Source organism: Pinus tabuliformis, chromosome J (genome assembly GCF_031772625.1).
Source record: "Pinus tabuliformis cultivar Carrire ecotype Pingquan chromosome J, CPIR1, whole genome shotgun sequence".
In the NCBI taxonomy this organism is placed as follows: domain Eukaryota; kingdom Viridiplantae; phylum Streptophyta; class Pinopsida; order Pinales; family Pinaceae; genus Pinus; species Pinus tabuliformis.
This window is the reverse complement of record NC_142295.1, coordinates 19,836,070-19,849,226: the sequence shown is the minus strand read 5'-3', so window position 1 is coordinate 19,849,226 and position 13,157 is coordinate 19,836,070. Positions and strand designations below refer to the sequence as shown.

The 13,157-nt window shown below is 39.0% G+C and overlaps 1 protein-coding gene across 1 annotated transcript; it reads right to left on the bottom strand.

Moving 5' to 3' along the window:
• Nucleotides 1–4,355: 4,355 nt before the first annotated feature.
• On the bottom strand, nt 4,356–5,135 carry LOC149225202 (uncharacterized). The gene has a single exon (XM_089379890.1). It carries the CDS (start codon nt 5,133–5,135, stop codon nt 4,356–4,358), a length of 780 nt encoding a protein of 259 aa, XP_089236016.1.
• Between the last annotated feature and the right edge of the window lie 8,022 nt (nt 5,136–13,157).

Genomic DNA, 13,157 nt, shown 5'->3' with positions numbered 1-13,157 from the left:
GAGAGTAGCATTCTACAAAATCGATAAGTGTTTACCAACACTCTTTTTTCTCATGGTAAAGCACATGAACATAAATATTAAACAGCGCAAGAGTGAGATTACTTGCTTTGTGCCTGAGTTCAGTGTAAATCCAATGTTGAGTCTCGAAGGAGTTCTCCAACTGGAACAAATCTTGCATCCAGACTGTGGCAAGTCCTCTTGAGGTTCTCCTTGCGCTTACTGCCATCCCGACTTTAGTCCTCCATGTCATTCTACTTAGCTCAAGAAGGGCTTCCCCTACTATTTTTGTCTCAATCCATGGTTTTTCAGTGCAAGCCTTGATTAGATTCACAAAATCTGGGTTGAATCCGAAGGTAAGAAGAAATTTGTAGAGGAATGAAAGATTTACTCGATCAAAGGCATTGATCATATCCAACTTGATCAACATCCCTTGCTCCTTCCTCTAATGACTGGAGTGCATGGTTTCTTGAACCAGTATCACATTATCTAAGATATGTCTTCCTGCTACAAATCCTCCTTCCTGGGAGAAATGAGCTTAGATAGCAGAGGTCTTATTCTGTTTGCAAGCAATTTAGCAAGAATTTTGTAAGAGACATTACAAAGAGAAATGGGTCTAAATCTGTCAAAGGTAGTTGGGTTCACTTCTTTGGGTATTAGGGAAAGAAAGGTGGATTTGGTACTGCCTCCCACTTTAGCCTTTTTCTGAAAAGCCTTTGCCATTCTTAGTAGGTCAGCTTTGATGATTGTCCAGCAAGCTCTGTAGAAGTGTGCTGAGAAACCATCTGGGCCTGGGGTTTTTTCAGGCTCCATGTCCCAAATTACATTGCTGATTTCTTTCTCAGTGAAGGGTTTCATAAGATTGGAATTATTCTCCTCGCTCACCATGGAAGGGATCTGGGAGAGGAAGTCATTGGAAATCACCTCATCTTCTATTCCATCCTCTGAGTATAACCGTTGAAAGTGAGTTTCAGCAGCTTTTTTAACTTGGGAAAAAACCTTTGGCAACTGTCCCATCTGTTGTGATGATTTTTGAGATGTGATTCTGGGAGAGTCTTGCTTTGAACTGCCTGTGGAAGAAGGATATGTTTCGGTCACCTGCTTTCACCCATAGGCTTCTGGACTTTGGCCTCCAGAATTCTTCTTCTTTTTTGAAAGAGTTGAAAGAGGCAAGTTGGGCTACTTGTTCTTTCTCCAGTTCATGTGTGGTTACGTCTTTATCCTCCATCTCCAACTGTAGATCTGCTAACTGTTGGACAATTTCTTTTCTGTGTGTGGTGTGGGTGTTGGGAGGCGTTTTGACCCACTCTTTCAAAGCTGCTTTGGTTGCTTTTATTTTTTTCTCCCAAACATAACTGGGTGACCCAGTGACCATGGTAGACCAGGCCTTGTCTATGACTTCCATGAACGCTTCCTGCTCTATCCACAAGGGGCTGAAACGAAAGGGTATGGGCCCCAGGTTTTCTTCCTCGTCTAGTTGTAAGAGGATGGGTTTATGGTCCGAGGTGATCTTTTGTAGGATTCTCATTGATACTATTCTCTTATCCATCAAAAGAGTGCTTTGTACTAGGAATCTGTCAAGCCTGGCTGAGATGTGAGCCGCCCCTGTTCTATTGTTGGTCCAAGTGTATCTCCCCTTTTTAGGTTTAAGGTCAAGAAGGTCCCATTGTTGAATTATGTCCTCCACAAGGGGTAGTAATGGATCTTTGCTATTGTTGCCCCCTCTTTTTTCTTTTGTGTCAAGAATGATGTTTAGATATCCTGCTATTACAATGTTCATGGGAGAGTAGCATTCTACAAAATCGATAAGTGTTTGTCAACACTCTTTTTTCTCACGGTAAAGCACAGGAACATAAATATTGAACAGGGCGAGAGTGAGATTACTTGCTTTGTGCCTGAGTTCAGTGTAAATCCAATGTTGAGTCTCGAAGGAGTTCTCCAACTAGAACAAATCTTCCATCCAGACTGTGGCAAGTCCTCTTGAGGTTCCCCTTGCGCTTACTGCCATCCCGACTTTAGTCTTCCAGGTCATTCTACTTAGCTCAAGAAGGACTTCCCCTTCTATTTTTGTCTCAATCCATGGTTTTTCAGTGCAAGCCTTGATCAGATTCACAAAAGCTGGGTTGAATCCGAAGGTAAGAAGAACTTTGTAGGGGAATGAAATATTTACTTGGTCAAAGGCGTTGATCATATCCAACTTGATCAACATCCCTTGCTCCTTCCTCTGATGACTGGAGTGCATGGTTTCTTGAATCAGTATCACATTATCTAAGATATGTCTTCCTGCTACAAATCCTCCTTCACTGGGAGAAATGAGCTTAGATAGCAGAGGTCTTATTCTGTTTGCAAGCAATTTAGCAAGAATTTTGTAAGAGACATTACAAAGAGAAATGGGTCTAAATCTGTCAAAGGTAGTTGGGTTCACTTCTTTGGGTATTAGGGCAAGAAAGGTGGATTTGGTACTGCCTCCCACTTTAGCCTTTTTCTGAAAAGCCTTTGCCATTCTTAGTAGGTCAGCTTTGATGATTGTCCAGCAAGCTCTGTAGAAGTGTGCTGAGAAACCATCTGGGCCTGGGGTTTTTTCAGGCTCCATGTCCCAAATTACATTGCTGATTTCTTTCTCAGTGAAGGGTTTCATAAGATTGGAATTATTCTCCTCGTTCACCATGGAAGGGATCTGGGAGAGGAAGTCATTGGAAATCACCTCATCTTCTATTCCATCCTCTGAGTATAACCGCTGAAAGTGAGTTTCAACAAATTTTTTAACTTGGGAAAAACCTTTGGCAATTGTCCCATATGTTGTGATGATTTCTGAGATGTGATTCCGGGAGAGTCTTGCTCTGAACTGCTTGTGGAAGAAGGATATGTTTCGGTCACCTACTTTCACCCATAGGCTTTTGGACTTTAGCCTCCATAATTCTTCTTCTTTTCTGAAAGAGTTGAAAGAGGCAAGTTGGGCTACTTGTTCTTTCTTCAGTTCATGTGTGGTTATGTCTTTATCCTCCATCTCCAACTGTAGATCTTCTAACTGTTGGACAATTTCTTTTCTATGTGTGGTGTGGGTGTTGGGAGGCGTTTGACCCACTCTTTCAAAGCTGCTTTGGTTGCTTTTATTTTTTTCTCCCAAATGTAACTGGGTGACCCAGTGACCATGGTAGACCAAGCCTTGTCTATGACTTCCATGAACCCTTCCTGCTCTATCCACAAGGGGCTGAAACGAAAGGGTATGGGCCCCAGGTTTTCTTCCTCGTCTAGTTGTAAGAGGATGGATTTATGGTCCGAGGTGATATTTGGTAGGATTCTCATTGATACTATTCTCTTATCCATCAAAAGAGTGCTTTGTACTAGGAATCTGTCAAGCCTGACTGAGATGTGAGCCGCCCCTGTTCTATTGTTAGTCCAAGTGTATCTCCCCTTTTTGGGTTTAAGGTCAAGAAGGTCCCATTGTTGAATTATGTCCTCCACAAGGGGTAGTAATGGATCTTTGCTATTGTTGCCCCCTCTTTTTTCTTTTGTGTCAAGAATGATGTTTAGATATCCTACTATTACAATGTTCATCGGAGAGTAGCATTCTACAAAATCGATAAGTGTTTACCAACACTCTTTTTTCTCATGGTAAAGCACAGGAACATAAATATTAAACAGGGCGAGAGTGAGCTTACTTGCTTTGTGCCTGAGTTCAATGTAAATCCAATGTTGAGTCTAGAAGGAGTTCTCCAACTGGAACAAATCTTGCATCCAGACTGTGGCTGGTCCTCTTGAGGTTCCCCTTGCGCTTACTGCCATCCCGACTTTAGTCTTCCATGTCATTCTACTTAGCTCAAGAAGGGCTTCCCCTTCTATTTTTGTCTCTTGGAGCATGAGGATCTCTGGGGTTTCTATTTTCATGAGGTGTTTAATAGCTGTAGCCTTTATGTGGTTTCCCAAGCCTTTACAGTTCCAAGAGACTATACGCATTATTTATTTGGGGTGGTGGAGGAGAGGTCTCCCTTTGGTGGCCATGTTTTGGTATTTCGACTTATGGTCATTTCTAGAGTGGTCTGACTTTCTTGCATTTTTTGCCTCTCTGCTTCTTCTTCTCTTGATTCCTTGAGGGATTTCCTCCCTGCCCTCTTCGAGGATCTTTCATTTGTCTCCTCTTCTGATGAGCCTGTTAGTTCCAGAGGCTTCTTTCTTGTTATGTCTGCATAAGGGGATGGTAGGTTTTCTCTTTCTGGGGAGTCATTTTGGATCAGAGAGGCCCCTGCATTTCCTTCCTCAATTAATGTGGGGTTTTCTTGTTGTTTTGCATCACTTTCCGTAACAGGGGTTTCCTCTTGTGTGCTGAGAGCTGCGAAGGAATTTGAGGGTAGGTCTGTTCATGGGAGTGATGCCCCTTCCGGTTGCAATTCTGTGGATGGCTCATTGTTTCCGGCTTGTGCCTCTTTCCCTCTCTGTTTGTTGTGCTGCTTTGATGAGGTTGTTTTTTGCACTGTTGTCCACCGGTCTCCTTTTATTTTCTCTGCTTCTTCTTCAGCTTTCTTTTTACAGTTTCTTGCAAAGTGTCCGTATCCATGGCAGTGCCTGCACTTGAAGGGCAGTTGTTCGTAATCCAGTTCTTGCACATGAGACCAATCTACCACTGTTAGTTTTATAGCTTCTAGAAGCCCAACTTCCAGATCTACCTCAACATAGATTCTGGCGCAAGAGTATTGTCCCTTCCTGTCTGCTCTGTCAATGTACTTTCCAAGGGTATTTCCAATGATTTCTAAAGTCTTCGGGCTCCAATAGTGCAAGGGTAAATGGGGGAGGCGCACCCAGACAGGAACAATCGAGGACACATCTTGGGTTGGATCAAAGTACAGGGTTCGTTTGTTCAGGTAAAGGCCCTGAGGTCCCATGAAATATGGCCCATTTCTGAAAATGAGATTCCTATCTTCAATGCAGTCAAAAATGAAAACGAAGTAACCCTTACTGACAAAATGACATTTTATTCTTTCTGAGACCAACGGTCTCCAGTCGCGTTGCACCCATGATTCGATGGCTCTTGGTGATGGCCATAACCTAGTGAACTGGCCGATGAGTTCTTTTTCTGCAATATTCAGAGCATCACGATAGGGCTCTTCAGCTGGGAGAGCGATGGTTAGGATTGTTTCCATCTTCTTGACAAACTTCTGTTGGGAGGCCGAAATTGGGCGCCTGCTGCAGTCGCCCACCAGTTGCTTGAAGGCTAGGAGCTTAGGGGGAGGGAGGAAGGAGACTCAGAGCCTCCCTCTGGAGCCATCGCTGAGGGGAGGGATTGCAGGGGGGTGGTCGCAGAGGGAGTAGCGGCGCGCGTGCAAAAAGTTATCCCTTACATTTTACATTTTACATCACATTAAATTTTGCATTTTACATTTTACATTTTGCATTACATTACATTTTACGTTTATATATCTTTTAATTTGAATATTAGTTAAAATAAAATTATAGAAATAAATGAAGTTAGTGACTTTGTTGGTTGAGGCTCCAAGATAAGTATAACACTATGCAACACCCACAATATTAAGACTTTTAATATGAGACTTCGAGATAAGTATAGACTCATCATAGTGGGACTTTGGTCTTATTAGAAACACTTATCTTTGTCTTCAGTCACACCATGTGATCCTACATTGTACACGCTTAAGCATAAAGCATGAACATTGAAGCTTGAAGCTTAAAGGTTGAGACTCACAGGACATGTCCACACCCATGGGCATATTCTATATAAAACAATAACTGAGTTTTATTGTTTATGTATGTGAAATAGTTGTTTTTCATTTGATTTGAGAGTTTTATGTAGTTTCTTTAGTGTTAGCACACTAGTGATAGATCTTAGTTTTTATGAAATGGGTCTATTTATTAATTGATTAGAAAGCAAATTTAGTTTGTGGTTGGATATGGAAATCTCAAATGTGTGGTTACCAAGGCTATGATATTTTCGATGCATTCACACTAATCTAAACACCACTAAGTTTGTTCCTTTTAAGTGTTAGCATGTCTTCCAGAAAATGGTTGAATCTGTTTGATCATTTTAAAGTAATATAAAACATATACATCTATGATATTATTTGGTTGAAGCTTATATAATGGTCAAGCGAGATTTAAAAAATTTACTAACACAAAACAAAACTTATATTAACAAAGATGTTTTTACATTCACAACAAAAACTTGACAAAAACACATAATACACGATATTTAAATTACGGGTAAAAGTAAAAATCAAACATCATGGGAAGGGAAATTTTAAAAGGAAACCTGTCATAAAAAATATACTTGTGTTTGTCAAATTTATAACTTGAATAAGATTATTGATTTTTCATAATGATTTTAATTAAACTTAACCAAATAGTCATTTTTATTTTGATTATAGCCTACCTTGGTTTTTTATTTAGTGAATATTTTATTTTTATTTTTAAAGGGTCGCCTCTCAACTCCAAATTGAGCACAAAAGGAATTACGCATGTAACTGTCATGCATGATGTAATAACTAAAATTGGCCTAGATCCATCTTAACTTCGAATCTACCAAATGTCGAGAGGGATCAAATCTCTTCAGATGCAAACCTCTTTTAGAGTGAAAAGGGATTTGATCTCTAGGTACTTGGTAGATTTGGAGTTAAGATAAATCTAGATTGGTTTAATTCCCCCCTTTAAATAGGTTATATTCCACATGAATATCATGAGTTCTTATAAATGGACCTCAAAAACCACCAATAACTTGGCCAAGTCAAGTTTACCTTAACTACCCAACAAAAATTAATAAATATAAAAATAATAACATAGAATTTTTGTTTTTGTTTTATTTTTACCAAATCAAAATGTTTACAGAATATTACATTACAACTGTGTATTATGTGGAATGAAGTTGAATGCATATCATCATTAAAATGTTGAAGTGTTCATATACTTGACAATCCGGAAAGAGAATGAATACATTACACCGGGTGAAAATGTAAAACATGGAGACAATTTGGAGGGGTTTCTGATGTCTCGGTTCAATGAGACAGAGTTAAAAGATTTTGTAGCTTTACCCTAGCATACCTCGAAACAGGGAAAGGAGATTTATTTATTTATTTATTTTTATTTTTTTGAAAAATGAATTTTCAAAAGGGATTTTAGTGAGGGTGAATTTGAATGAACATACTATGGAAGGATGCAATGAAGGATTTTTTGAGTTATTCGTTTTTGGTTAAGTCAACTCTAATTAGTGTTTCTAATGGAACTCTCAAGAACAATAATATGGTGATATATAAAGAGAATCTTCCAATGACTATTGGAGTATAGGGAAATACAACATCAGAATGTATTATGACATTTTCATGGGTCACTATTCCAATTCAAATAGAGATATGAAACCATCGATTCAAATGAACACCAAGCAACTTATGTGTCATAAAAGAAATTATTCAAAGACAAAAATATTAGTGTGCATTGCTAGGATGAGAATTTAACCTTAAACCTTGGATGTGGTGGTTTCATTATTATGTATCAAAACATTTTTGTGGGTCACTAGTATAATTCAATTAAAGGTTGAAAATCAGTGGAATCTAAAGTGCACAAGAGGGTCATCACCTCAACAGTTTGCAAGAGTCGTGACTCATTGGCTCCCAATGACAGGCTCTATTATCCACACCACCATAATGTAATAAGTTCAATTGACACTAATACTGTATTAAATTATGGATATTTATGTTTCGTCTCAAATTATTGAAGTGAACAAGGAAAAGCATGTCCAAATCATTTGAAATGAAATTCCCTTAAGATTTAGAATCCAAGGTTGAAATATTTAGTTAATTGATTATACATAAATTCTAGAGAATAAGTCATATATATGCATATTATAAATGACATGCATCAATACTATTGGAATTGATAAACATATACAACTATAAAGTTATAAGGAAATGCCAATGTTTTTACAAGTATGTTATTACTTTTGTAAATTCTAAGATAAGATGTATTATAACAATTACCTAAAACAATTTTGAAAGTTGAATTCTAGTTGAATTTTGGCAGAAACAAAAATTTAATTTTGACTCGTTTCCATGATTTTTTTCAGAAGGTTGAGGATATTGATTAATTCAGAATCCATGGAATCCCTTGGATGTGGATAAAGGATGCCCTCAAACATTACTTCCATATAACTATAATGAATTCTCAAATATCAAAATTTAACCTATTTGAGTTATTAGAAGAGGGAATTTTGAGAGACCTTGTCCTTATCTTCCCTTTTTGAAAAATTACTTGTGTTATATTAGATGAATGGTTAATGTACTATATTAGATGAATGGTTGAAGGTGAGAACTTCATATCCCTTCACCAACATAGGGAAGATGATTGTTGGTCCTTGTGATCATATGCAAAGCTATATATCTTTTGTTATTGACATGATTCATATTTTGTTAGGTCATCATGCATTTGAAAGTGGAATAACTTTTTATGTTATTGACATGGTTGATATTTTGTTGAGCCAGCACGCATTGAAAGTTGAATAATCATTAAAATTGTTGTATTGCATGTGGATTATGCATGGATTATGGTGTAAGATAACTCGTTGTTGATATTTTGTTAAACCATCATGCATTTGAAAGTGGAAGCATCATTGTGATGGTAGTGGTGCATATGGATTATGGAGTAAACATAGTCATAATAATAATAATATAAAATGCAAAAATAAGAAAAAAGAATAATTTAAATCCATTTTAATCCTATGGGATCTATGAAAGGAAGAGAATCTATTCTTTAAATATGTAAATCTTGTTGGGTTGTGTTATATTCTTTCCACGACTAGCCTACATAGTTAACCGGGGGGTTAGAGGGGGGGCGAAGCCCCCCCTATCCAGGGGGTTTGAAGGAGGCGGGAAGTCCCCCTTTATAGGGTTTGGGGCAGCACCCCGGGGAAAAAAAATTTGGACCCTATATTAGGTTGGACGGACCTACCTATGGTTTTGCTCATGGTTTTCGCACATGATTTTAGACGAGATGGTTTTCGGTCCATGGTTTTGGACGTGATGGTTTTCGGTCCATGGTATTGGACGTGATGGTTTTCGGTCCATGGTATTGGACGTGATGGTTTTCGGTCCATGGTATTGGACGTGATGGTTTTCGGTCCATGGTATTGGATGCTTCAACATGTATAAATATGTATTGTAACATTGAAAGGAACATAATGTAAAATCAATCTGGTAGTCCTGGTTTTGGGATCCAAGGGAAAATCTTTGTGTATATGTGTTTTATGTGTTATTCTCTCACATTGTTTATTTTATGTGTTTTAGGATTCGTATGCAGGTAATTTCTATACGAGGTTAAAATCTATAGTTGGTATCAGAGTTGTTTTGGCTTCAAGGGGATGCCTTTGTTGTCAAAGGGTTTTGCTCAGGCCTGTGGTAGACCATGTTCAGTGGGAGATCTGCGTGATCGATTCTGGTGGTGAAAGAAGATGACGAGCAGCGAAAAGATAAAGATCGAGAAATTTAATGGTCAAAGTCTTGAGTTATGAAAACTCAAGATGGAGGATCTGTTGGTGGATAAAGATCAGTGGATCACGATAGATCCGAGTACTAAACCAACAGGAGTGTCCGATGAAGAATGGAAGAAGTTGGATCGGAAGGCTAAGAGCACCATACGATTGGGTGTCTCAGATTCGATATTGCTTAATGTATCAGGGGAATCTACAACGAAGGCTTTGTGGGACAAGTTAGGGACTTTGTACCAATCTAAGTCTCTGGTGAATAAACTGTTCCTACGGAAAAAAGTTGTATAACTTGAGGATGAAAGATGGAGACTCAGTGACAGAGCATCTGAATGCATTTAATACTATGGTAAGTTAGTTATTATTTGTTGATATTAAAATTTCAGAAGAAGATAAGTGCATCAATTTGTTGTGTTCTCTAACAGATTCGTGGGATTGACTGGTTATTGTAATAGGTAGCAATGCAACTGCCTTGCAATTTGATGAAATAGTCTCATCCTTGCTGACGGAGGAGATGAGACGGAAAAATATGGAGAGCTAGAATGGTGATGCCTTGTCTGTATGAGGACGGTCCCAGAACAAAAACAAAAATAAGTCATCGAGTGGAAGATCTAAATCTAGAGGGAGATTTAAATCTCTAGGAAAACCTGTAAAGGTGGTGTGCTGGAAATGCGGAAAGGAAGGGCACTACAAAAGGGACTGTAAATCTAAAGCTCCTAACAAAGGAAAGGGATCTGATGATGCTCCTTCTATAGAGGCGAAAACCACCTCAGATGAAGGTGGGGATGTGTACTTGGCTTCTTCAAGTACACATGTAGATTATGAGGCATGGTTGATTGACTCAGGTGCATCCTTTCACTTCACTCCCCATAGAGAGTGGTTCGCGAGTATGAGAAATATGGTGGTGGTGATATCTTCTTGGGGGATTACAGGAAGGCTAGAATCGTTAGTCACGGAAAAGTAAAGTTGAAGTTGCAAGGTGGAAGGGTTAGAACACTTCCGGGTGTTCTGCATATTCCTGCATTGGCCAGAAATTTGATTTTTGTAAGCAAGATAGATGATGCAGGTGTAAAAACAATGTTCGAGAATGATACCTGCAAGATGGTTCAGGGAGCATTGGTATTGATGCGGGGAGTTCGGATTGGAACTCTGTACAAGCTGCAAGGTAGCACTGTTGTTGATGGGTGCAACAGTTTTGTGGTTCCTAAAAATGGAGCAGAAAATATAGTGGTCTCTGGAGAGAAGACCATGCTGTGGCATCAAAGGCTTGGACATATTGGAGAGAAGGGCCTTCGAATACTTCATGGTAAGGGTATGGTATAAGGTATGAGTAATAGTTCTCTGGATTTTGATTTCGGTGAAAATTGTGTATATGGGAAGCAGAATCGGGTGAGTTTCCCCTCTGGTGCTAAGAGGTCGAAACAAATATTAGAGCTTGTGCACAGTGATGTGTTTGGACCTGTGAAGGTTCTATCGCTGGGAAATTCTATGTACTATGTATCATTTATATATGACTTCTCAAGGAATACATGGATATATTTCCTTAAGAAGAAATTTGAAGTCTTTAACAGGTTTAAAGAATTTAAGGCTCTGGTGGAAAACCAGACAGAGAAGAAGATAAAGGTGTTGAAGATAGATAACGATGGAGAATTTTGCAGTAAGGAATTTGAAGAATTCTGTAAGAAGTGTGGTATAGTACGACAGAAGACTACTCCATATACACCTGAGCAAAATGGAGTTGCAGAAAGAATGAACAAAACGTTGATGGAAAGGGCAAGAAGCATGCTTAGTGGTGCTGGGTTAGGACAAGAATTCTAGGCAGAGGCGGTGGAGACAGCATGTTACCTGGTCAACAGATCACCCTCATCAGCGTTGGAGGATAAGACTCCACAAGAAGTATGGACTGGTAAGAAACCCTCTCTTTCACATCTAAGGGTATTTGGATATGATGCATATGTACATGTTCCAAAGGAGAAAAGAACCAAGTTGGATAGTAAATCTGAAAAGTGCATCTTTATTGGGTATAAAGATGGTTTAAAGAGTTATAAACTTTAGAATCTAGTAACAAGGAAGGTTGTGTACAACCGAGATGTGGTGTTCAGAGAGGTGAAAGATGTTATTAAACATGAAGTCCCATCAAAGGAACCTGAGAAGATAGAGTTTGAGCTTAAGGAGGAAGAATCATACTCTATAGCAGAAGAGGAATTAGAAGATGAAGAGCCACAAACTCCGGGTGTGAGAAGATCAGTTCGAGAAAGAAGGCAGCCGGAAAGGTATATTCCATCTGCTTTCTGTTCAAATTTTGCTTTATTTATTACTAATGATGATCCCAGAACTTCGAAGGAAGCAGTAGATTTAGAGGATGAAAAACTTTGGAAAGACGTCATGGTTGATGAAATGGCATCTTTGCACAAAAATGAGGCTTGGGATCTAGTGGAGTTGCCTGCTGGAAGGAAACCCATTGGCAGCAAATGGGTGTTCAAGAAGAAGACAAATGTAGAAGGAAAGGTGGAGAAATACAAAGCTCGGTTGGTAGCAAAAGGTTATTCCCAGGTGCTGGAAATTGATTTTGGTGATATTTTTTCTCCTGTTGCCAAGGTAGCTTCTATTAAATTAATATTATCTGTTGTTGTTGCTTTTGATTTTGAGGTAGAACAGATGGATGTGAAGACAACATTTCTTCACGGGGATCTGGAAGAGGAGATCTACATGAAGGAACCTGAAGATTTTGCAGTTAAGGGTAAGAAAGAACTGGTATGCAAGTTAAAGAAGTCTCTGTATCGGTTAAAAAGTCACCAAGGATGTGGTATCAGAAATTTGATACATTTATACGGGGACTTGGCTTCACCATAAGCAAAGCAAATCACTGTGTGTATTTTAAATTAATTGGTGACCGTGTTATTTATCTGGTCTTGAATGTGGATGATATGTCGCTGGTTGGAAATGACAGAAATTATCCAGGATTTGAAGACCCAATTTTCCTCCAAATTCGACATGAAAGATCTTGGTGCTGCAAACTGTATTTTGGGCATGGAAATTAAAAGAGATCGAGCAAAGAGGAAGCTCTGGTTAAACCAGAGGAAGTATGTCAAGACAATACTGTAGAGGTTTAATATGCAAGATAATAAATCAATGAAGGTTCCTATTCCTGTAAGTGTAAAGTTATTTGTTGAACAGTGTCCCAAGACACAAGAAGAAGAAGAGGACATGTCCCATGTTCCATATGCAAGTGCAGTCGGTAGCCTGATGTATGCAATGGTCTGTACTAGACCAGACATTGCACATGCAGTGGGAGTATTGAGCAGTTTTATGTCAAAACTAGGGAAGGAGAATTGGACAACAATGAAGCATGTTTTCAAGTATTTGCTTGGCACTAGTGATTATGGTTTGTGCTACCAAGGAAGACCAGGATTAGACAGAGAGTTGGATATTCATGGCTTTGTTTATGAGACTGGGCTGGAGATTTAGACCAGAGAAGATCTACAAGTGGGTATGTGTTTAACCTATTTGAAGGTGCAGTCAGTTGGATGAGTAAGAAACAATCTGTAATGGGACTATCAACTACAGAGGCAGAATACATGGCAGCCACTCATGCAAGCAAGGAAGCAGTTTGGTTGCAGAGATTGTGTTCAAGTATGGGGTTAGTACAGGGAGCTATAAGGATAGACTGTGACAACCAAAGTGC

Coding starts and splice junctions, on each gene's coding strand:
- LOC149225202 (XM_089379890.1), bottom strand. CDS start 5,135: ATGGAAACAATCCTAACCATCGCTCTCCCAGCTGAAGAGCCCTATCGT.